Genomic DNA, 26951 nt, shown 5'->3' with positions numbered 1-26951 from the left:
ATGCGACCTCGCGCGAAACCACGGACGGCAGCCTGCGAGTCGCTGATCACGACCGCAGCCTCCGGTGCTGCGACCAGTGCAAGAGCAATCGCCAGTGTGCGGCCTCCGAGATCTAAAGCGTGCACAAGTAAGGACTGCTTTCATTAAATGAGTGTCGGCATCAACATATACTATGAAAATTTCACCTGCATTGCAGATTGTGCGGACGCATAAATAGTCATTTTCTATGAATACGTGGGCTCTCTCGAGCTATAAACGCTGCACAGTTTTACAGCAAAAGCTGTTATGAGATAAAAAATGCCGCCATATCCACGAAGTGAATGATGATGAGTGGGCGAAGCTCTGGAGGTAAACCTGGTAAACCATGAATCCTCCGTACATTTTGCCCACTCGATTTTACTGCAACGCTCCCCCTAGCGTACGTCGCCGCACTATATCGAACGATGACACGCGCCATATGTGGCATCATTCCTATTTTATAACACCTCGCATCTTTCATAATCAACTACACGTACCGCCGTCTAGTTTATAACATCTTGCATCTTTCCCAGGCAGCACAGAAGGTTGGCCCAATATTGGGGATAGATCGGCATTGCCTGGCCCATGAACGGCCCAGTTTTCACAACGTACCGCCAAGATTGGCTATGCCAGCCAAATAGAACGGCGACGTTGGACCACCGTTGACAACGTACCCCCAATATTGGTTCTGCCAGCCGAATAGAACGGCTATGTTGGACCAGCATTAACAACATTCCGCCAATGATGGCTGTGCCAGTCTATTAGATTGGCTATATTGGGCCAGCTTTCAGAACTTTCCGCCCATATAGGCTGTGCCGGCCTATTAGAACGGACACATCGGGCCAGGTTGTACAAGTAGCAGCCAATATGGGCGGAGCCATCCAATAAGACCGGCATTATTGGACCGCCGTTTGAACGTTATTGCCGGCGTCAGCTGAAAAGTCAACATCACGATGTCATAATATTAGAATATGAGCCAATTTCTGCGTGTGCTGCTTTTTGGCGCTGTTCTGGCCCCAATTCACGCGCCGATTTTTCAAGTTAGAGAGAGAGTAATATATGTGCCGGGCACAATATTACAACTATCTTTTCGTCATTAAACCATACCCCGCCGCGGCGGTCTAGTGGCTAAGGTACTCGGCTGCTGACCCGCAGGTCGCGGGTTCGAATCCCGGCTTCGGCGGCTGCATTTCCGATGGAGGCGGAAATGTTGTAGGCCCGTGTGCTCAGATTTGGGTGCACGTTAAAGAACCCCAGGTGGTCGAAATTTCCGGAGCCCTCGACTACGGCGTCTCTTATAATCATATGGTGGTGTTGGGACGTTAAACCTCACATATCAATCAACAAATCATTAAACCGTGCACAGCTCGTTGAAATGCATAATCGTTGGTTGAAGTTGTGCAAGGTAGACTTTTTAAGTGAGAAAAAATTACCGATCAAGTTTCTCTGTCAGACGTGACGTCCGATGCGGTGCTATCCGTACGTATGACGAAGCTGCTGCGGATACCGCTGTCTTACGCGTGCATGTAGACGTCGAATATCTGACGCAAATCTTATCGTATCATGTGTCGGGCTAGCTATCTACGCGACCTATTCGAATCTGTTTCGCGTTCACAGCACAGTACGTGTTAACGGCACTTGCTGCTGCTTGACGTGTGGGAAGAGCGGGGGTCGTCAGTTGCGTTATAGTGACTGAATCATACAACATATGCAGTTGCCGTGATCTAACACACAGACGCGCGTGCGCACGCACGCACGCGCTATATTCATGCAACGACCACACGAATTCCCAACAACATCGCAGCGAACGGTTGGTAAGGTGTTGCGGAGTGTGTGAGCGTCGTAGGGCACCCTGTCGATGCCCAGCTCGTTGCGAACGCGAATTTCGGCATGGAACGCATCTTTTTTATGTACTTTTTTTACGTGTGCCCAAAACGGTAGGCTGCACGATACGAGAAGTACGACACACAAAAAAAGAAGAAACGTGAATGCATAGGGCAAATCGTTAATAACAACAAAAAAAAAAACACGCACGCTCACGCCACTGCAGTGGCGTGAGCATGCGTGTTTTTTTGTTATTAACGAAGCACATGTGCTTCCATAAAACATGACAGCCAAGAATGATGAAGTATTCATTTACATACAAATTACTATGAGTTGCTGAAACTCACGCAAAAGAACATAATTTTCTTCCTTGGATATTGATCGAGTGCCTTGGAATTACGCTATGTGAATTTGACACATCAACAGTGCATTATGATTCCCACCATAAGGGGCCACAATCTTGGCAAGTAATAATAGTACTCTTCCCACCTGATGTGCACACCTAACGTAAAGAGGCCTTGTTTCTCAAGCTAGCAATATATATATATATATATATATATATATATATATAACCACTGGAAAAATATACCAGGTGTAACCAGAAAAAGGTGCACCTGCAGTTTTAAAGTTTAAAAGAAGCAATGACATGCCAACCATCCAAAATAGAACGCCCGAGAAAGGAGCATCAATCAGTATTACAGCAGCTAAAAGCCTGCTAACATCTGAAGGTAGTCATGCTGCTCTTCCATTCAAGTATAGTGTACACTGAGAAAAGATACTGAAGATACACCATCAGCAAATGACAAAAGCAATACAGACAGAGCTTTCTCTTATAATACAAAAAGTCTTTAGCTGAGGAGGCAAATAAGTCATTGGCACACAATAAGTGCACACAAAAAAAAAAGCTGTCGCACGAGGCTGTCAGCGCTTAGACAACACAGGCAAAAATACAGTAGACTGAAGAAGGGAAAACCCATAGCAAAAGTTACCATACTCCTGAGTTCTTGCTTTGCGTGCAAATGAAGCTAGCGTGAAGTTGAACACTAGATTAAAGCACCACAATCAAAATCTGGACGTCAATGCTTTAGGAATAATACAAAGTACTGAAGAAGCATGCAAAGAGCATTCCTGTGAAGGCAAATATAAAAAATGACTGAAATCTCTGTGGCCCTGAACAAGACAACACCACAACCAATCGAAGAGCCGTTCAGACACACCAGCAGTTCTGGCCAACACTAAAAAGTCACAAAAACATACCTTTAATGCCTTTTTTACAAGAGAACTTCAAAAGAAATGTGCATACACCAGTGCCAGAAGTATCGTTAGAAGCTATTACTCATATTCAGCTCTTCATTGAAACACTGACAGAAGATACTTGTACGTGGATGCTTAATTACTTTGGTACAACTCAAGAGCGTCGACGCCAAGTGGCAAAAAAATTATGATGGAAGACTACAATGTGATCAAATGCACACGTCAACCACCAACCAAGGTCCTATGCTAGAGTGAATATCGCAAAAAGTCTTGAACGCCTAATGTCACTGGCTCATACTCAGCGTTCTCAATCAAAATCTTGACCTCCCACACAGCATATTATTTCAACAACCTGCCACCTCTCACCATGTCATGAAACAAGCTCGAGTATACACAAACCCTCCTCACCGTTAGGTAGTTAGATAGCTCCACTAGTGCTTCACTCTCCGAACACATAGACCAGGGCCGTAACTAGACGGGTAGTGAGGAGGTTCTGAGCCCCTGAAGTATTTTCATGCTCTGACTTTTCGTCAACAATAGCTTAATCTGGGCAAGTTGGTTCATCGTGGTTGTGTTCTAGTAACAGTGAGAGAAGTTCAGGAAGAGACAAAAAGGACAGGAAAGAGCGCTGACTGCCAACTAAATTTTATTGAAGGTACTACGCCCACTTTTTTACAGAGTACAAGAACAGTGCTCATGCACAACGACACATGTGAGACCATGATAATATAATCTTAACTGAGAAAAGAATACTCTCTCTCCGAATGGATGAGTGAAGGTATACTGATGCACTGATCCATGGCCTTCCTGACAAGAAAATGCTTTCACAGTCTCTCTTTCATTTCTTGTTCTTGCTTTTTTCAAAAACAGTGTTTTATTAAACATAGAACTGCACTTACATTCTTTACAGTGTATGGCCATGCGACTACCATAGCCATTCTTAACATTTTAAGAATGTTGTCTTGCTCAAACATTGGGGCATTGCCCAGTTTGTCTTATGTTTACGTTTCCACGTGTCAATAGTATCTCATACACAACATTATATTGGCATTCAGTATACCTATTCTCGTGACGAATGGTGAAATAATGGCTATTCCTGTTGCTTTTTAGTACACACACTTTTGAAAACTTGCAAAAGATGGCAAATAACAAGATAAAATCATATCGGCTCGCTATTTTCTTTATATTGTGAAACACCTTATGTACGTACGGTATAGCATGCAAAGATCTTTGGTCATTCTGTTTTTATTTTGGTCCTGTTTTGTTTAACTTGACTATCTGCAGGAGGTTTTAGCACATAGGTGTGATGGTGCTGTTGGGATATCCAGCACCCTTTAGTCTTTTAATCTGGTTTTTAAGGCTTACCTCATCCTTGTGCTCACATGACTTCAGAAGGGTGGCCTCAATGCAAGGGGTGGCAATTCCTCTGTGTAAATTGTGTAAATGTGTAACTATGTGTTATGATGTACTAAAAAAGATGTCCCAAGAATCAGAATAAGTGACAGTAGTCAAAGTTTTTGTCACTGCCTTTATACAAATACCAGTTTATTTGTTGCCTCCTGCAGTATTTTAGGGCCTCTTATATAATAGATAGGATGTTTTCTCACTTTTATTACATTTTTGTATTGATGATGCCATATGCTCAGGAGGTAGAATGTCGTTATGTTCTTTCTGATAACTTCTAGCTTCTGAGCAAAGATAAGGTTTCAGAAAAATGAAAAAAGGCTGGCATAACATTAAGACATGGGAAGAAAGCAGAGTTTATCAAAAATGAATGCATCAGTTGGAAATGAGAAAAAAAGATGGATGACAGGTCAGTAATGTCAATTAATTTATATTAGGACACATGAAATGTAGCAGAGGGTGGCAGGTGATTAGTTCCAATGAGATCGAGAAATTATCAGCCATAATATGAAATTGGCTCATACAGGACAGGGAACATTGATTGGGTTTCCACCCTGCAGTGGACATAATATAGGCTTAACGCTAACAATGAGCAAAGCCTGTGAAATTAATGCTCCATGAAATGAGCAGTACTGCACAGATTGCTGTGCTAGACTTCCCATTTTGCATGTTTTTACCAGCTTATCCTGCTCGCTGTTCAGACACAAAGCTTCACCAGAAAAACAATGTTATACTTGGTGAGAATAATGCCAGTGAATCCAGTGTTTTATCTACACCTTTCCTTGCTTAAGTCCTCCTCCAAACTATACGATTTTTCTTGGAAATGTTCTGCTTACAGCACACCAACCGATCAAGTGAAACAACTTTATTGGGGTCCTGCAGGACGCGCCCTAGTATGCAATCACCATTTCACTTCACGTTACAACATACTGGTGGTAAAAATATTCTCTGGCAGGGTACAGAAGTGCATGCACAGAGCTAGCTTGTGCAGCGCGGTCTATTCCAGAAAGCTGAACCTATGTTTGGTACAGAATTTTGTAACTACACGATGCTTGCACAGATTAAATGTGGCCACACATAGCAACTTCTGAGCTTTTTTATGAAATGATCTCGCAGTATCTGAAAACATTTGTTTGTTTGTTTACTTCATAGTTCCCAGTGAAATATTTCTCTTGTTCCTCTCATTGAATAATGGCATTTGGTGTGAGTAAGGTGTTCCTAATGCCTCACTATGAGATCAGAAAAACGATTCTCCTTGAAATTGCTTCACAAGCATTTCCTAAGATATTGAATGACACTGCTTGCACATGTACAAACATTTGCTAGTTTTATTGAGGGTTGATGATAAAGGGAATCAGTTGGTGCATCCAAGCCGGACAGAGATTGACTGGCCCTGAAAAGGGCCGTTTAGTTATATATCTTGCAGCTTGTTCCAGGTAGACAGGGCTTCATTCTGTAGAAATGGTAACTCATCACACTGGTTCCCCAGCATGAAGAACATAACTTGACGCTAACACTGACTCAGATGTTCTGAAATGTCATAGAGGGTGCATGAAGGTTGCAGTTATACTAACTGTACAGTCAGCATGCTTGTGTGATATGTGCATAGCTGCATCGAAGCCACGTGTGAGAATTGCGTGAACAGCTGAAAATCTCAATGGCAGCATAGCTTAAGAAGTCTGTCATCCCTTTTTTGCCAGTTTCCAATATCATCCTTCCCTTTTCATGCATCTTCTTTCAATATATCTGGGGTTTTAATTCCCAAAACCACGATATATTAATGAGAAGCAAATTTTGAACATCTGGTGTTCTTTAACATCTTCACTTGTTTGCAGCGCAACACCAGAAACACAGGACAGGGAAGGAGCAAAAGAGAAAGAAAAGACGGCGCCGACTCTGAAAAAGACGGCACTGACATCATGACACGCACATGTTGTGATGTAAGCTGCCCAAAGAGTGGCCTCCTGTGAGAATAGTGAAGAATTGGGAATAGGATCTACCAGTAAGGGCTTTGTGTGCAATTCACAAACAGTGAAAAAGATCCACCAGGGGTGAACCACAGGTACATGGTGCACTCTGGTTGAGAGAGAGCAGAGTAAAACAGATGTGCCAGACAGGAGATTATAAATGGTTTTGTCTGGAGCTGGTGCCAGACCGAGCTCTGATTAAGCGTAAGGGAGTATTGAGCGCCAGGCCAATCTGATCACATTCCTGTGATGGGGTGCAATGTGATGACAGGTGCGAATTCCATTTTCTTTTTTTTCCATGGGTTTAGGGAAATAATTTTTCAGGGATCAGATGAAAATACCTCCGACATACGTAATAACATGCTTATTCTTGGGCGTAGTCATTCCTAGCCACCAGATTGGGAGAAAAAGGAATGTTTCCCGAAATGTGCGATAAAGTGTTTGGTGCTACGCCTTGACGGAAGTATTGATAGGTGCTTTGGAAATCGGTACGCCATTTCTGTAATCGTTAATTATGCAACTGCATGTGCCACTGCTAGGGATAACGTGACACTCCCAGCCATTTCGGGGTAAGCCGTTTTAATCTACATGAAGATGTTAATGAGCCCGTTCTCCATCACAGCAGTAGCTGTGGCCATTCCTTCAACTAGGCCTACTGAAGCGCCAACTAAACGTCTGCATGAATTTAGCGCTAGTACCGTACATAATAATCAGCACGTGCCTTGGGTTCACTTCGATGGTGTTGTGAATTCATGTTGCGTGACAATGGTTTAAGTTGCATGCGTGCCTTAATCATTATTGCAATAGGAGACCATGATTTATCGTCACGCATGGTGTTGCTTAGCTCGGTCCTCAATGTTCTAAGCAGGTTCCGCCTTGTGAGTGCATGAGAGAGGCACAAGAGTTGATTTCTGCTCTGTGTTTCTATAATTCCCTAGCCTGTGTTATACAGGAAGCGGATAGTGCTGGTGTGCGTCAGCTGCCTCGGTGCGCTCTCAACCGCCTGCCTGGTAAGACTGATAGCTCATTCTATCAGCGCCTTGTCGTACTCCCTCCTCACACTGCGACATGTCCTCCACTTGGAGGACATGATGACGGAACAAGATGATACGAAGCCCAAAACCGCAATGTTTGCAAGCCACAATTGAGCAAACAATTCAACGGTGAGGCCAGAAAATCTACCTGACTAGGCCTGGAGCAACAAGCCGGAGAGCATATTCTTGGCTGGATAGATGGATGGATGTGGCCGTACCCTTTAGATCGGGCGGCAGCTAACGTCACCTAGCCGTAATGCTTAGTGAACTAACCACTAGATTTTTTGTTTCCCCTTTAAATAGTAAAGTTGGACGGGTACGTTGAAGTGAAGGGTTTAATTTTCAATCGTGCCTTGACTTTAGCCACCAATCAGATAACCTCCTTCTAGTTAAGTCTACCCGCTTAAAGTCTATTTTGCCCTCCCTGTCCCTAAACACCAGTGCTTTGAAAAACTCTGCGCCATCATCTTGAACTATAAAGTGAAGCCCTTTACAGAGCATTGTCAAGTGTTCGGCAGTTTTTTCTTTCTCTTCGCACACACTGCATATTGTGTCTACCTCTTCATATTTGGCCCGATATGTCTTGGTTCGCAATACTCCCATCCTGGCCTCAAACAGTAGAGAACTACCCTGAGTATTATCATAGATTCTTTCTTTGGCAATTTCCTGCTTAAAAGTTCGATAGATCTCTAGTGCGGACTTCTTAATCATGCCAATTCTCCACATGTCAGTCTCCGTTTCCTGCAGTTCCTTTTTAACCGATAGTTCTTTCTGGTTTGGCCACCTGCTGTTTTCTAAGTATTTACCAGTCAATTTCCTGGTTCGCTTCCTCCATTTTGTATTGACATTCTTCATGTACAAGTAGCTGAAAACCTTCATAGCCCAACGCTCCTCCCCCATTTTTCTCAATCGCTTCACAAATTTAATCTTGCTGCTAGCTTCCCTGCCATCAAATGATGTCCATCCCATATCACCTTGTACTCCCTGGTTTGGTGTATTCCCGTGAGCTCCTAAAGCAAGCCTACATATTTCACGTTGCCTAATTTCTAATCTTGCTTGAACTTCTGACCTCATGCACAAGACCGCGTTGCCGAACGTCAGTCCAGGAACCATGACCCCTTTCCATATTCCTCTCACAACATTATACCTATTGTAATTCCACAGTGCCCTATTTTTCATCACTGCTGCATTCCTGTTACCTTTAGTCGTCACGCATATTTCGTGTTCCCTCAGGTACTCGCTCCCATTGCTTATCCATACGCCCAGTTATTTGTATTTATCTGTTATCTCTAGCGTGACTTTCTGTATTCTAAGCTCACTACCTTTGTTATCATTAAAAATCATGACTACTGATTTTTTCTAACTGAATCTAAAATCTAACCTATCTCCCTCATTACCACAGATGTCCATCAACCTCTGCAAATCTTCCTTGTTGTCGGCCATTAGCACTATATCATCTGCGTAGATTAATGCTGGTAGTGCCTGATCAATGAGTTTTCCTTGTTTGACTAAAGAGAGGTTGAAGCCAAGTCCCCTTGCCTCTAATTTGGCCTCTAATCCTTGTAGGTACATCATGAATAAGAAGGGTGACAGTGGGCACGCCTGCCTAAGTCCACGTTTCACCACTGTGGGCTTGGATACCTGTTTTTTCCACTTTTTAACTACCTTGTTAGTTTTATAGATTTCCTTTAAACGATTAGTGACTCCATCTTTTACACCCAGTGTGTCTAGTATTCCCCAAAAGTCCTCTTGAACCACGCTATTGTACGCTCCCTTGAATTTCTGCAGGCCGGTAGGAAGCTTCACAGCGCAGCGCCTGATCTTGTGAAACGGCGCAGCCATGCAGGCAGGGCATTCAATTCCCTCCCTATTTTTTGTATACTACTGTCCTTGTGTACATCGTAGAACACATAACAGTAATGATAGCAAACAGATCATTGATTCAGGTAGGCTTGGTGTTTTTATTTAAAATGGAACAACGAGGAAGCTGCTGAAGCTCGTGCCTGTATACAGCTGCTTTATATGGAGATGAAACTTTAACGAAAAAAAAAATGTAATGATAAACGGTAGGCTCATAACAAACAACATTTCTCTGAGGGTGCATGGAATATATGTCCCATGCAAGGCTATGCATTGCAGTCCTTACTGCATTAATTATGTACACGTACTGCAGGGCATGCAAGTGAATGCAGACACACGCTGACGAAATGACATTTTTTGCTACATACAAACGTGCACCACACCAAATAAGACGCACGTGTTTGTATAGTCAGGAAACACTCGTGGATATTGATGAAATCACACAGCTCACTTACAGTATAAAACAAACACAATTGCGAACAATAAATTGCGACGCTGTTTAAAGAGGCGGACCCAGGTTACGAGGAGAATTACCAGTATGGCATACACACCACGTGTCAAGCTTTTGCAACATCTAAAGAGACTAAATATGGAAAGTTGCCTTTGTAAGTTAACATGACAGTACCAAATGGAGAAGCCACACGAGAGAACAATTCATCGTGGGCTAAAGAATGTGTTTTAAATATTATACACAGCTTTGCAAGATAATATCGACGAGTTTTACTCGTCTAGGTGTGGGAGGTGTAGGCCTGATAAAATGCGATGTTGCTTCAGAGCCTTTCTTTCGTAATATTGCAATTTTATTCAACTCTTTCAAACGCGGCACCGTAAATTTCTACTGGGTGCTCGAACACGGCAAGCAGGTCGCGGGGTAAAATCTTTGTAACATTTTATTACCGAAACAGCGATACTAGCAATGCTTGAGCTGCACTTGCTGTTTTCTAAATTGTAACCTTCTCAATCTCATCACTGTGTTCAGGAAACAGAGAGGAAAAGTACAGCAGTAGTACGTAGAGAAATATTCAATTTCAAGCCCTTTAGCAATATCATCTAAACAAATTGCCAGTTCACTGTTGAATTCTCGATGGAAACAGCTGATCAGGGACGCAAGCTTGGCTTGGCACTGGCTTGGCCGTTCATACAGAGCCAAAAGCCGCTGCAGGAAACTGGATTGCGGATCGTATTGAGACAAAGTATTTTTTACATTTTTGTTTTCTTTGTTTCATTTCTTTAATTGCTCTTGTGATGGCGTGGACCGCGCTTCGTGATCTCATGTACCGGCGCACTGTTTTTAAGTTTAGTATGGCGCACGATAATACATGATTGCGTGCTTGAATTTAAAAAGGTTCGCGAGTATGGCAGCAACACTGCAATGTCGGGAAGAGGCACGGAGAAGAGGATAGTAGTAGAACCAGTAGGAGCTGCATGCCCGGGTGGAGCGACTGATGCCCAGATGGAGGAATGTCAACCCGATGCCTTTTGTGTTGGCCGTTCTGGCAGTTCCGCCGACTTTATAGAAAGAGACGACCCCGTCGCTTGTCCTCTTCTCTTTTCCTTCGGGCATCAGCGACAACATTGACGGACGACGTGTTCGACTTCACCGTGCACGTGAGTATAGGTTGGTTTTTCATTCGAGTGAATTCTTGTTCAGATTTGCAACTTGTCGACTTCATCCTGATCACCTGTCACCGGCAATAAGTCACATACGTGTGATATTTAGGTGAAATAAATGATAATGCACATTTTCTGCTCCATTTGCGTGACTTAGCTACACCAGGACATGAGGTAAAGCCTTTGTCGCCTAGCCACTAGCAGGCAAGATCGATCACTCGCATCCATCAGTTCACGAATCAACGCGCCTGCCTTAAAATTAGTAAGCTGCTCGCAAAGAAATCTTACCGGGGCAATTTTGTTTTCTGTGAACAATGCACCGTAGATTTGTCTTGAATAACAAAAAAAAAAACTTGAAAAATAAATGTCGCGACCTTTTAGAAAACGCCGTGTCTAAGAGCTAGACGCGGCATTTTGTAAAAGGCTCATTAAATTCAGTATGTTTTCGTAGTTTCTGCTTGAAATTATTATTGTCTATGAATTTCATGGCCCAATCTTTTGCTTTGGCTGAAAATCTCGGCGGCAAAAAACTTTGTTCAGTGTCCCTTTAAGGGCAGGTGTAGATGCCATCATTTCAGTCGCAAATCTTTTTGCTAGTCGGTCGGCTGGTTAGCAATAAGGGTACTAACTAGAGTTCCAGATTTCATCAGCAACACATCGTCATGGCTTCATCAGATGCTGCATTATATACATTCTATCCTCGTTTTTAAATAGGTGTACCGTATGGTCCACTGTTACAGGAAACAAGCGAGCTCATGGACAGTGAGCCATGTGGTGCTAACTGGCAGCGAGGCTTGTGAATGGGACGCATGCGCATAGAATCGGGGTGCGCCCAGTTTTGTCTGCCATTTCTCCGCCTGTACGCATGACAGCATTGGAAAGCGCATCCGTATTTTAGCTGCGCAATTTATCTAGCCCAGTGCCTTCTGCTTCAGGGATTTCCTGTGAGCACAAAAAATGCATGATTTTAATCGTTGCTGCAGTGTTTTGCAAGTTGTCACCGTAAAGCACATCATATTTTTTGCATAATGCTCGCTGCATCTAGCAAGTTTCGATGACTCAAAATGCTGTTCAGGTCTGATGTAGCAAACATTTTAAGCTCGTCCTCGTGACCATGAAATATTGGTTTATTAAATAATGGAAGGCAGAGTTGGTATCAGTTGATTTACAGTGTGAAAATGAAAAGTGCGAAGGACCGTGCCTCGCAAGTAAGCCCCGAGAGCATGAGCAGAGAAGTAGCAGATGAGGATGCTCATGCGCTGCATTTCCAAATCTCACCAGCACTAATGCTTGATGGACTGCTGGCCACGCACTAGCGTGTTCTTTCTGAAACAGGACTTTGGCCCTGTAAGCAAGTTCTTGAAGGGCATAAGTAAAACGTAGAATGGGCCCCCTAAATGCACCCATCCTTGAACCATTGGGCTTATGAATTAGTGCCCTTTTCAAAATACAACTATTCTGAGCTATAAATTGTGACAGAACAGTGCACGAAGTTTAAAAATGGGAAAAAAGTCTTTAAATGTCCCCTTTATACATAGTGTTCTTGTGATGTCACTTCTGCCGTTGTCGCCCTCTCCCGCCATGCCCGGGTAACTCCCTGGGTACCTACGGCAGTTCACGTGCTGCAGTGCGGTTTGTTGGGGGCTTGTCATCTGTTGCTGTGAACGATGTGGAAGCATTGTGGTTTTTTGTTGTCTTACTTTAACGAGCTCATTGGATTAGGAAAACCTCGCTCGTTCACTCGATACAAGACCAGATAATCAAGATGTGCGACACATATACCAGCCACGGCGTACTCCGGCTGCCCGCCACAACCTATGAGGGCCTATTATCTTGCTTTCACTACAAATTGCCTGGCCCAAAAACAAGTGAAAGCTCAAAATCTCTCGAGCCGCAATTTTAAGAGTGGATGTGCGAAGCGCAGCTGCTCCCATCGAAAACTAGTCGTGCAGAGCTAGGCAAGTTTACAAGAGATATAATATTATGAATATATTGTCACGGCCTACGCCACCAAAGTAGCAATGCCCCCCCCCCCCCTCAAGTGTTTTAAACAGTGCTGATGTTGAGCTTGAGCCTCTGTAATTGCAATTTGTGGAAATAGTCGAGGAAAATGTTATACAAGGCAGATAGCGACTTTGCGTGGTGTGTGCCGCGGTAATGCCAGTCATCACTTTATTTTTCGCGTATGCTTTAACACACTTTTCACTTTGTATTTTGCTTTTGTTGTACGCTAATGTACAGTGGAGTCACTGAACATGATAGAGACCGTGTATAGAATTAATTGACTAATTAAAAAAAATCCTGATGCCCAGCTTGAACCGATCGGCTATACTTCAAAGTGAACTAATATTGTTTCCCATTCTTTATAGTTTGTTTCAATGCAATACCAAATCTCCGCGATCGCCATCACGATTTTAACCGCCTTCCTCGCCATCATGATTTTAACTGCGGACAAGTTTGTATGTACAGTATCTTGGTAAGCTATATCTGTTTGCAGGTAAATACTTGGCTATGGCACTTACCCGTAATGAAGTTGCACCTGAAGATGCAAATATTGCAAAGTTTCTTCAAGTAGCTTTTGTTAATCTGCACCAGCCAAATACGCTGGTACTTTCAGGAAAATCAGAATGTGCGTTCTCAATTTCAGGTTATAACTTTCAGCGAAGAAACACCCTAAGCTCTGCTCCCTCTGCGTGGACTACTAAATCAACTTGCCTCACTAGCAGCTCATAATTTCTCAAACTTGCATCGTGAGGCAAAACTAAACGGGTGCAAGCACGAGGAGACAACATGGCAGTTGTAGGCGATAGATTCGGTTGGTGCCCGGGCATGTTGGTGGCGCATTTCGGAAGTGACGAAAAGGCGCTGCGAGATGCACGTGCACACTTTGTATAGTTGCTGTATTGGACAGCAAACTTTTTTCTTATCTGAGCAGTTTTACCAAAGGAAGCTTCATCATATGGCGTGATAAATGAAGCGAATCCACAGGTTGAACCACATCATAGCCTCGCTGTGCTTTTGTACTTTTTTTAGCTCGCAAAATTTATTTGTACATATAAGTGACAACTTGCCAGTAATAAGGCAGCACTTGTTTCTTTACCATATGATCATGTCCGGTGTGCTGCTGCCTCAATATTTCAAATTCTAAGCATTTACACCATTGTATGCTAACTTTTCCTTCAAAGTGAGACAAGCCACATGTGTATCGTAGAACAAGAAGCATGCCAGTTTTACGTACTTGCAAGGTAAACATCAGAAATGCACAGTTGATCAAAAATACTAGTTTAATGGTGCATCTACATAGCAGAGCACCTGTGGCACCTCGTGAACAAGATAATGCCACATATGTTACAAGAGATAATTAAATAAGACAGGGGACGTTCCGTGAACAAATAGAAACAAAAATAAAATGGAACGTGGCAGCGAGCGAAGGCGGCAAGTGGGGGGGGGGGGGGGGGGGCCGTGGGACTTCAGCGGATGAACGTAAGGTGTGTGTTTAATATGTGGAAGGAAAAAAAATTCAAAATTTTGGCGACTGAAATGAGCGTGACTTAGTGAGTGCGCTCATGACGAGAGTAAACACGGTTATTATTTTTTTTTTCAAATCTCTTTTGAAAGCCACAAAAAATCTGTATGTGGTGCAGCCTAACAGAAGGTCCGTAAAGGCAAATTATGAATTCGTCGTTGTACAAAGGCCTATTTTTTTTTTCATGCGCACCATCCCCGCCGCGGTGGTCTAGTGGCTAAGGTACTCGGCTGCTGATCCGCAGGGCGCGGGTTCGAATCCCGGCTGCGGCGGCTGCATTTCCGATGGAGGCGGGAATGTTGTAGGCCCGTGTGCTCAGATTTAGGTGCACGTTAAAGAACCCCAGGTGGTCTAAATTTCCGGAGCCCTCCACTACGGCGTCTATGATAATCATATAGTGGTTTTGGGACGTTAAACCCCACATATCAATCAATCAATCATGCGCACCATAAATAGTGCTCAAAATTTAATTGCATATGTTGTTTTCATCCTCGCTGTATTCCGTGCTGTTTATGATGTAAAAAAAAAAAGTAGCACGATGAAGTGGTGCTGCTTTTGGGCAACAGTTGAAAATGGCGGGGTGCATGAATGCGGAATACTGCCGCTTACACTCAAATCACTCTTGTGGTCACCTCCCACTGTTTGCCGCATGTGTTGTGTATACACAGCTGCATATTTCCTAGCTAGAAAAATTTGATTTTAGGTGTTTCACGCCATTTTCCATGTAGCTATTCCACAGTTACACACACTGATCAGCAGGCTTTCAATTGCGCTGAAGGACACAGGGGCCATAAAATTCATAGTCGATTCTTTCAAGAAACCGTATGTAAAGGCTGAAGCTTCATGCGTACATACACACACACATACCATATTGTTTTTTGTACTTTATGAAAGCTGCGAAGGTCTCATGTGCCTCCAAGCGTAACCTGTCTTATTTATTCTCCATCACCGCAAAAGTTTTGTGAGTTTCAAATAAAAGTACTTTGCGCATGGCCACTTTTGGGTAATTTTTTGTGTAGGTGTTATTTGAGCAGCCTACAGTGTTTACTTTATAAGCCTGTATGTATATGTTGCATTATAAAGATGCAGAATGTGTGTAGCTGTACAATATAGATGAAGTGTAAAAATTAAGTGTGTCTATTGTAGTGTTCTTGCAACCAATCTTACCCCCGTATTCTAGAACGTCCCTCCACTCAACGCTTCACCTTCACTTGAGATGGCTGATGGGAGCGCCGTCTCTAAGCAGAGAAAATTGCTGCATGTCAGCAATAATCTGCTGTGATTCTCGAGTAGCGCAGCGTCGCTTTCAAACGAGCAGCGGCACAGTGCTCAACTCTGTCAAGTGAAGGGTGAAAGTCGAGTCGGGGATCGTTTATGAATATGGGGGTTAGTTTTGTTGTCTTGTTAACCTGCCATTAACACTGGATTGATGCAACTTTGCTCTAGCTGTACAGTGCTCTCCAAGGCTCAAGGAGGCACCGCACGGGGAAGGCTCGGAGCAAACCATGCGTGAGTTTCCTTTCATTGTTACACTGTGCACATATTAAGTGATAGACCTTAATGTATGCTATTTGTATTGTGCAAGTTTTTGGGGACATACATTTTCCAACACTTATATGTTCTGACGAAAATCACGTAAGAATGAGAGAAGCTTGTGCAAAAATTATGCAAGAGTGTAAGAAGCTTTTGCAGAAGTCTGTGAAATGAAGTTTTGAAATTTTGTGGCAATGTGTCATTGTACAGTGGTCAACAGTCTTGCTCAGCATGCTTGACTGCAGGGCTCCTGGCTGCACAGGCACATCTACGGAGTGCCTGATGCATGATGGGCCAAATGTCAGCCTGCACACTGGTGCCTCTTATCCCCGTTTGTCTGTTACATCAGTGTCTCTTGTAAAGGGGATCAACTGTGCTACCTTTTTTTTTTCGAATGTAATGAGTTCTTTTTCCAGATTATTGTTGTTTTAAGGTAGAGCCTCACGTTTCTATCAAATACTGAAGATTCTATTTTTCCTTCTAGATGCTATGAAGTCACTCCCTGTGTTACAATAGAGTGAACACTGTTATGAGAAAAGCTACTTTATGGAGTTAACTCACTCCATATTGACTTAACACACAGAATTGGTGAAAACTACACTCCATTCCAGCTGCATTAGGAATAATATTCATTTGCATACTTCTGTTTCTTTTGTTTGTTTGTTGGCTGGAGGTTTGGAGTATAGGGTGGCCAGAGGGCACTGTGTAGTCTTTCTTCATCTTCCCAATTTTGTGAACATCAATTGATAGCCGTATGGGAAGCAGCCAGCATGCTGAAACAGCGGTGCAAGCATGCAAGATGTTCACCATTGCATGCAGTCAGTTGCTGTGAGCAACCTACTGCATACAATTAACTGCGAGTGGTGAACTAACGCTGCACTATGTGTGCCTCCTGGAAAGCTGCAATGGTAAAGTGCCACAATCGTATAGTAACATGGATAACATCGCAATTTGTTTGTTGAATAATTTTGCAACAGAATCAATGGAGTTTTGGATAAATTTGTGTATCTGCCTGGTTCATCAAAGCTACAGAGTCAAATGCGGTATATACTCGCGTATTATGTGTACTTTTTTTGTCAATCCAGTCATGGACTAAGCTAGTAGGAATCGCTCGCCTAAAAGCTCAACTGGGAATATATGTTGCAGGCGCTGTCACAGCTGTCTCAAAGCGGATTGTCATTTGTTTGCTAAGCCTGTTCAAATGCCCCCATTTTCTTGAAGTTCTTCCGGACAGTGCTCACAAAAACCAGTTCCCACGACAGGGTTATACCAGAGAACATAAGTACTCTCCAATAATTGTCGGGAATCCAACGTAAAGTAAGATGCAGATAAGGAAGCACGATGCCAACACAGTGCTGTGTGTGTCGCCCTTCATGTGTGTGTGTGTCCATTCCTTGTCCCAGTCTTCTATTGCGTTGTGTTCTCTCCGATATCCAACCAACACACCCAAGCTTCTATGCTAAGTCTTATTCAACGCACTCTTCTGCTGGCTCCCATACTGAATATTGCATGTCGAAGAACTCCACGCTGATGTGCTTAGCGGTAGCACGGTTTCAGTTTTCTTCGGTAAGCTTTATAACAGCAATCTGCCTCGTATATAATTATTGTAGCCTATCACAAGGAACGGTAAAAACTCAATGGCCAGATGGCGAAACTGAAAAAAAAAAAAATGAGTGCGAAAACCTGCCTCATCTAGTTGATGTGACAGGTCCTTGCACGCGTTCAACATCTGTGCTGTGTCTCGGGAATACATTCTTGCCGTGGAAGAGGTGGGAAGATAGGAGGCAAACCTTTAGGCATTTCGGACTACACATAAACAGGTTTCAGTTTTCAAGTTCGATATTCTAGGGAAAGCATAAAAGTTCATGGAAGAAGGGATTTTGCACTCAGTTCATTTTGTGTAAGACTGCACTCGCCTGCTCGACAAGAGATGTGCCTGACCAGAGCATCATGAAGTCAAATGTGTCTGTGTGTGTGCTGGCAAGGTGGCTCGGGCTGGTTGGGGAGGGCAAAGTATGCGAGCAAAAAGTTTCTTGTAGTAAAGCAGGCTGGCTAATTATACTGGTGAGCAAATTATGTGAGGATGCAAATTGTGCGAGTAAATATGGTATGTACTCTTGTATGTTTCAGCTCTATTGTTACGGATCTTGCGGATCCAACTTGGCATCCGGCAGCAACAAAGAGAGGTTCTGCAGGAGGTGCGACAGCTGAAGCACAAGGTACGGCTCTTGTCCGTGCCTCAGCACGCCCAGCCAGCACAGCGCCCCTCTGACCTTCCCCGGCTGCCTGCTGGTACAATTAGAGAAGTGGAGGCAGCAGAGGCAGCTGTGCAGAGTAAAGCTGTGGCTGCGGCTTTGGTGTATATTTCTTGATTTTTAATATGCCTATGTAACATGCAGAAATTTAGTACTGCTTTAAGATACTGTGTTTCGGGAAACAAACTAGTCAGGTTATCTCATGAGCCACTGTACTACAGTCAAATATGAATAATTCGTACTCAAAGAGGCCAGAAAATTTGTTCAAATTAAAAGAAGTTCAAAATAATTAAAGTTACCGTAATTACTTGAATCTAACACGCACCTTTTTTCCGGTTAAGAGAGTTCATAAATCGCATGTGCGTTAGAATCGAGTACGAAAAAAAAAATGAATATGGTCATTCTATTGCCATCGCCACTTACAAAATGGCCGCCCCCTACGTGCGTCGGCATGGCGCGTCGGTCATTTCTGCCTATGTGTTTCCCATGCGCGGCACTTCATACGTGTGCTGAGGAGTTCGTCATCTTGTAGTACATTAGCATCGACGGCATGGTAGGGCCGACTCCAAAAACTCGACGAGTGCACCACAAAGCTGCTTCTAAAAGAAAAGTCGTCGCGTGTGCCGGAACGGACAGAAATCGAGCCGCATCGCGGTCATTCGGAGTTCCCGAAACGTGCGTGCGGGACTGGCGGAAACAAAAGCAGAATATTGTCGACAGCAAAGATTCACGCAAAGGCTTCAGTGGACCACAGCAGGGTCGGTTTCCACAAATTGAAGAGCTGCTCGGCGAGTATGTAATTAAGCAGTGAGCGGCACAGCGGCCCGTGACGACAGAACTGCTCCAAGTGCAGGCTATGCAGTTAGCCTTAGAAAAAGGGCTAAAGCAGAGCCATTTTAAAGCGAGCAGGTGCTGGCTAACAAACTTTATGAAGAGAAAAGGCTTTTCCCTCCGAAGGCGAACGGGCATATGCCGGAAGTTGCCGGAGGAGTACGAAGAAAAGCTTCAGGGTCTTCAGAGGTTCCTCCTAAACTTGCGGCACAACAACGGCTACCTGCTTGGGCAAATCGGGAATGCCGATCACACGCCTCTTTACTTCGACATGCCTGGCACCACAACCGTCTAGGAGAAGGGGGCGAAGCAAGTTTGTGTACTGACATCGGGCCACGGTAAAACTAGAGTGACAGCAATGCTCTGTTGCACGTCAGATAGGCATAAGCTTCCCCCGTAATTCATATTTAAACGGAAGATGCTCTCAAAAAGAGTCGTTTTCGCGAGTGGTGTGATCAAGCGGGCCAACGAGAAAAAAGGGTGCGCGTTGCAACCGATGTCTTAGTTTTTTTTTTTTTTTTTTTTTGGTCGTGGAAACCGGGCACGCGTTACAATCGAGGGCGCGGTAGAATAGAGTAAATACGGTAAACGAGCGGAGGGCTCACCATGCAGTGATGCATGTGCATGGAGAAGTTTTATTCACAAATACAGGACATCCGTCATTAATTAAAGTAGTCAATACATGTCTGTACACGTTGGCCTTGCAACGAGTCAACAAGTTTTGCGTGCAGTTTGCAAAGCATTTGTACTTTGGCTTCAGTATTCTCCTGGCAAAAGAAGTTGCGCGCGGCAATGTCCAGTGCTGACACTCTTCGAAGACAACTGTGTTTCCACTGTTACCATCTGCGCTGCAGTTGGAGCGTGGCCACCACATGATGAGAATGGAGGAGCGTCTCCACCTGGAGAAAAGCAGATCGGCATTCGAGAGAGAAACACTCCGCGGCAGCTTTTTTTTTTTTTCTCTCTCTCTTCATGCACGGTGTTGAAAGGAGAAGAGTCTCTACATAGCAGGAACGAAAAACAGGGAAGCGTGACACCGGCGCGTTGCAGATCGGCATGAGAGAGCCAACTCTCTGCGACAGCTTTTTTCCCCTCTTTTTCTTCATGCGCAGTGTTAGGAGGAGAAGGGTCTCTACGTGGCAGGCACGGAAAAAGCCGAAGCGGGGCACAGGAATGTCGCAGATTGGCATTTGGCAAACATTCCACCGCAGTCTTTTCTTTCCTTTTCTTCATTTTCTTCTTCAAGCACCGCGATGAGGTGTCTGAAGTGCCACCGCAGGATTGGGCGGGGTGCTGAGAGCATTTTCGGAGCGCGGTATAGCTTTGATAGGACCACAGCGTCAGTTCGAATTAAGTGTGTTGGAATTAATGAGATTCGACTGTATTTACTATAGTCTGTGAAGTCCGAGTGAACTGTCCTAAACTAGCAGACGATGTTGGCGGCATCGTGTGTTTGATGGGCAGTGACTAGCAATAGCCTGCTTAAAACAGACATTCAGTAATTTTGTTCATTTATCACCCTATTTCGTGTCCGCTGCGGCTCTCTCTACTTTGAGCTACAGTTCACCCTGCCTTGTGTTAGCGGATTTCTTACTTTTTTAAAAATCTAACATGCACCCAATTTCGCAGTGTGAAGAAAAATGCACCTTTGTTTATTGTGATGAGATTTCTATAGCGACATGCCTCTTTGTTGACTATCACAGAAAAATATAAACAGCAAATGGTGCGACCATCTAGTGCGACCTTTATTTTTCTATCAGTTTCATTTATGACCAAGATTTGGTCGCTCTAAGGTTGCCTCTTAGTACGCCTTGATCATGTTCATTTATCTTGTTGTGCTCTGCTTACAATGCATTGATTAAAAACATGTCCAAGCTTCTTTTTGAATTCCGCATATTTTATCGTTTTTCACCTGTAGAAGCTACTTCTGGTCAACATTCAGGCAAAGACATTGTAACCTCGAAGAAACGTGTATTGGAATTTGAGCACTGTACAAAGTAATTATACTATTTCATAGCTAGAATCAATATTTATTAAGGGTTATAACAGTATTGTATTTGATTTCATAACAGCGAAACTGCATTCAGAGAAGGACTCTGAAAGGTTCTCACACTGAGTGTGAGAGGGCTGATGTGGAAACCATTTTAGGTCAAGTGAGTTGAAGTTAGCGTAAAAAAACAATGAAATGTTGTGATGCCCAAAAATTCAAGTTGTTGTTTTCAGTGTCCTCTTCTTGCAGATTTTTATCATGAAAACATTTCGATGTGCTGTTGCGTTTACCCCATCTGTGCTTCTTGCATTTTTTTACAGCGCAAGCACCTCCTGCAGATTGGGGGACGTGGCCTCCGAGAAATTGGTGTGAATGCCATGAAGGCTGTATTGGCACATGACGTGCAAGTGCTGTACAGCCTTCATGGCAGAAAAGGGAAAAGGGCCTTTGTGAACCTGAGGCTCTGTAGATGAGTGACAGGTTAGACTTGTTCATTGTTTTATGTGTGTGTACCCTTGTGTATTCTCTGTACTGCAGTGCTTCATGTGTACTATGGTATTTCTGTTCTTGTATGCAGATGTCATCTGCCAAAAAGCAGGGTGCGACCAGGCGGAGGCCCTCAGCTTTATAAAGAGGTGGCTGCCAGGGTCTGGTGATCGCTGTGGGGGCAGGAAGCGGCGCTTCAGAGAAGCATTTGTTGTGGAGCAGCCCAATGATCCCCACTCTCAGAGTGCAGATTATCGGCTGCTCGCGGCAGCTGGCTTCCTGCCCAGCCACAGCAGCCAGGGCCTTGACAGGACCACTGTCACTGTGCCCCCAACGCAACCTGACCTGCAGTAGAGCGGGCCTTTTTTAGTTGTGTATATATATTTTTCAGTGTATACATTTTTTGTTGTACCAAATAAATAAAAAAAACAAAGAATAAATAGTCTGCAGACTGTCGGTGGTGCACTGTTCGGCTAGCTTATGCTGATTCGGAAGCACCATCACCATGTTTTAGTTACAAAAAAATGCTCTAAACTATGAATATTCTCGATTACCATGTGTGGGACATATGTGGGGATTGCAAGTGGGGGACATACGCTTTCAACATTTACTTCCTAACGACTTTTTTCGATAAGCTGTACCAAATACCAGTACCAAATAAAGCACTCGCTATTGCAAAAGATAAATTGGTAAAAAAATAAACTACACTTCTAGTGTTAGCAAAGGGAATGAGGTATAAAAGATGAAATAGATCGAGTAACTGCTTTCAGTTCTCAGCATTCAATTTTCTGTTGCCCCAAGTATACAGTGCTGCAAAGCTACAAGAGCGGGTCATCGAGGCATATTGTTTAAATCTTACGGTAAGAAAAATTCACTACTAATAATGGTTACATAATGGCAAGCCAATCAGTAGCCAATATTCGTCGTGCAGGAAACATCGGTGTAATAATGGCATTTGATTGGCTGCAATGTGGCCCTGGATTGGTCCAATGTCGGTCGTACATCCGTAGCCAATATTCGTCGTGCAGCAAACATCGGCGTAAAAATGGCATGTGATTGGCTGAAATATTGCCCAATGTTGGCCGAACATTGGCAGCTTTGTCGGCAATACGATGGGCCTTCGTCGGCCCAATGTTGGTTGCATACTGGCTAAAACATCGGCAAAACGTCGGCCCATCATTGGCTTGAACGTCGGCCCGACATTGGAAGAAGTTGCACTTCCGACGTCGGTGCCGATGTTAGCCGATGTTGGTCCAAGATTGGTCCAACGGCGGCGTGCTGCCTGGGTTTGGACGGACTGATGGACAGATGGACGGATGGATGGACGGATGGACGGACGGACGGACGGATGGACGGATGGATGGACGGACGGACGGACGGACGGATGGATGGATGGATGGATGGATGGACGGACGGACGGGCGGACGGACGGATGGACGGATGGATGGATGGATGGGCGGACGGACGGACGGACGGGCGGGCGGACGGATGGATGGATGGATGGATGGATGGATGGATGGATGGATGGATGGATGGATGGATGGATGGATGGATGGATGGATGGATGGACGGCAATGCTTTCTAAGATAAGCGCCCGCTGTGATTCATCTGCCGTTGAGCAGTCCAATTTGGCAAAGGCGATCGACGAGGTGAAAGCCAACCAGCAACTTGTGGCGAGCAAATTATGCGAGATTGAAAGGCGGCTTTCGACGGTTGAACTGCGGACTAACTCGGTTGCAGACATTGAGAAGGAATTGCAGGTCGCGAATGAAGCTATCGGCAGCATCACTCAAACAAACGACGCATTGGTGTCCCTTCTAAACGACCTCGAGGACAGAGCCCGAAGGTGTTTTTCGGTATGCCCGATAAAAATGAGACCTGGCAAGCTACTGAAGAGGCACTTACGAACTTGCTCTCTAGTAGCCTAGGCGCCGAGTTCGACCCGAATGCAGTAGAAAAGGCCCATCGTTTAGGTGGTCCATATATACGCGAGAAAACTCGACCAGTGATAGTAAAATTTGCAAGCCTTAAATCAAAAGAACTTGTACTGGCACGTCGATCGAAGTTGAGAAGTCATAAAGTCTCTGTATCGGAGGACTACTGTCAGGCTATAAGAACAGCGCGCAAGATGCTGCACAATTATGCAAAATCATTGCCTGGCCGACCCGCTTTTCAGCTTCGTTACGACAAGCTCGTTGTTAACCACAGAAACTATTGTTATGATGCTTCCGCGGGCATTGTTCGCGAGACTACTGCGCATTCTCGCAGTAATGGCAGCGAATCCCGCATCGAAAATGGGGCGCACTCAACTTCTGATCACAGCCATGACCTTCACGCACGTTTATTGCCTGATGCCGCACTTTTGTCCCGTGCGCGGACATCTAATGCCTCCTCATAACAATCAGCAAGGGGAAGTGGCAGTATCGTATCACGTCCAATTTCGGTGCTCTACACGAACATCCGTAGTATAATGGGAAAGCGGGACGCTTTTGACGCTTTTATCGATTCTTGTGAAGCCGACGTGATTGCCGTGACCGAGACTTGGTTGAATGCTCATGTTTGCGATAACAAAATTTTTACTACTTCCAATTCGTTGAACATTTACCGCCGCGATAGAGATGGAAGACAAGGTGGTGGCACTTTGCTTGCCATTTCGAAGCGTTTCAAGTCCTTTCTTATAAACGTGACGTCTACATTGGAAGTGATATGGTGCGGGTTGGTTGTGAATAATAAAACGCTTGTTCTTGGCGTCTGTTACCGCCCTCCAGATACAGACATCAGCTTTGTTCAGGAGTTTCACGATAACATTATTGAAATTACAATGCGGTACCCATCTTCTTCGATAACTATTCTCGGTGACTTCAACTATCCTACCATAATGTGGGCGTCATCGTTACCAGAAGTCGTACCATTTTCTTCAAATGGCCAATGTTTTCTCGATACTTGCAACCTGTTTAATTTTACGCAGATGGTAAATAACCCAACTCGCGTCACTAATTCTTCATCGCACATTCTTGACTTGATTCTTACAACAATGCCCGACAACATTCATGCACTAAACTCACTTCCTGGTCTCAGCGATCACTGTCTGCTACATTTTTACATACGCAACAGCATGCCAACTGCTACTAAGAAACGCAAGGTTATCTATAACTACAATGCTGCAAACTTTGAGGCAATCAACAACGAACTCTCTCTATTTTACGACACTTATTTACATGACTTTGATAATAGAACCGTGCAAGAAAACTGGGATCTGTTTGTTAACAAAATCTACGAACTTACTCGTACCTTTGTTCCCTTAAAGTCTATAACTGTGAGCTCTTGCTCACCCTGGTACAATACATACCTAAAGCGACTTTCTAACAAAAAGAAACGCTTGTTTCGTGCTGCGAAACTCCAGAGTACGGAGAAACGCTGGCGCTCCTACGAGAGTGCTGCGCGAGTTTACTCGTCAGAAGTTTCGGATGCTAAGGCTAACTTTCTATCTAACACTCTGCCATCAATGCTTGTAAGCAACCCTAGAAAGTTTTGGAAAACTATTACAAATACCAACGACAGTGAAATCGTACTTGTTGACTCGGACGGCCTTCCCGTATCTTCCGAGATGTGTGCAGCACGCCTGAACGAAAATTTTGTCCGGAACTTTTCAGGGTCGTCCACTTCTGCTACCGTCTCTTTACCAGCGCGCAACTATCCATCAACGTCTGTTATAGTGACTGAGGCCCATGGAATTGTAAAACTAATTGAATCGCTCAGAATATCCTCTGCTTGTGGTGTTGACAACATAAACGCAAGAATCCTTAAAGAAACTAAGCATGCCTCATCTATGTTCCTGTGTAAAATATTCCAACAGTCTTTGAATGAAGGTGTGGTGCCACGCGTTTGGAAAGAGGCAAAGGTGGTTCCGCTACACAAAGAAACAAGCATTCTGTTACTAATTACCGACCTATTTCAATTACTTCTATACCATGCAAACTTTTGGAGCACATAATTTTTTTTTACTTGGTCAACTTTCTAGAATCAAAATTGTTTTTTAGCACGTCACAGCATGGATTTAGGAAGTCATTCTCATGTGAAACACAGTTGCTTTGTTTTACCCATTCGTTACATATCATTCTAGATCGAAGTTCACTGGTCGACTGCATCTTTTTAGACTTTTCGAAGGCTTTTGACAAGATTAATCATCACCTACTACTATATAAGCTTAGGACCCTTAATATTGATGGCGGCATTCTTGCTTGGATCGAGTTTTTTTTAATTAATCGCTCACAATTCGTTGTTGCTAACAACTACAGCTCACCCTCTTCTCCCGTTACTTCTGGTGTGCCCCGGGGTTCTGTGTTGGGCCCTTTACTATTCCTTATTTATATTAACGATTTACCCGATGTTGTAACTTCTTCGATTCACCTTTTCGCCGATGACTGCGTTGTTTACCGAGAAATCTCATCTAACTCTGACGCTAGTTCTTTGCAAAGTGACATTAATAATATTGCCAGCTGGTGTAGAACTTGGCACATCGACCTCAACACTAACAAATGTAAAGTTTTACGTATCTCACGAACTACCGGACCCCCTGTTAACTACATCTTAAAGGACGTTGATCTAGAGTCTGTAACTTCGTATAAATACTTGGGGATTCATATAACATCTGACTTGAACTGGAAACATCATATTACCTATGTTATTAACAATAGCAACCGTATGCTAGGGTACCTACGACGCAACTTTAGCCGTGCCCCTCAAGCCGTGAAACTAACCATGTATAAAACACTAGTTCGTCCAAAACTTGAATATGCATGCTCCATTTGGGATCCTTTTCAACTGAACTTGACTCACTCGCTTGAAATGGTACAAAATAACGCAGCACGCTTCATTCTATCTAACTACCATCGCACTAGCAGTATTACGTCAATGAAACAGAGCCTTTCACTAAAGTCACTTGAATCACGTCGCAAAGCATCTCGTCTCATACTTTTTCACAAGATAATCAATCATCCACTTTTGAAAGCTCAGTTCATTACCACTCCTGCCTATTGCTCAGCTCGTTTAGATCATCAACATAAGGTACACGTCATTAGCTGCCGCACTAACACTTTTCATCATTCCTTCGTCCCACGCACATCCAACGACTGGAACCACCTTCCCTCAGACATGGTTTCCATTTCAAGTCACGACTGGTTCTCATCTACAGTACAGAATTACTTACGTGATGACACGTGAAGTGTATATTGTACATATATATTTTTGTACTCTGTTTGCCCCTGATGATACTTACACGTACATTCATTGTACTGCCTAACATCGAATTTCCATGTTTTGTAATTTTTATTATTTTGATGTTACTATGTTTGCTCT

The 26951-nt window shown here is 43.8% G+C and overlaps 1 protein-coding gene across 1 annotated transcript; it reads left to right on the top strand.

Annotated features, from left to right (window-relative positions):
* LOC142767279 (uncharacterized) lies at window positions 1–21707 on the top strand. The gene is made up of 3 exons (XM_075868654.1): window positions 1–127; window positions 18162–18250; window positions 21428–21707. Exons 1-3 carry the CDS (start codon window positions 1–3, stop codon window positions 21578–21580), a joined length of 369 nt encoding a protein of 122 aa, XP_075724769.1. The 3' UTR covers window positions 21581–21707.
* Window positions 21708–26951: the final 5244 nt, after the last annotated feature.

This window comes from Rhipicephalus microplus, chromosome 1 (genome assembly GCF_043290135.1).
Source record: "Rhipicephalus microplus isolate Deutch F79 chromosome 1, USDA_Rmic, whole genome shotgun sequence".
In the NCBI taxonomy this organism is placed as follows: domain Eukaryota; kingdom Metazoa; phylum Arthropoda; class Arachnida; order Ixodida; family Ixodidae; genus Rhipicephalus; species Rhipicephalus microplus.
This window is presented reverse-complemented; position numbering and strand designations above follow the sequence as displayed.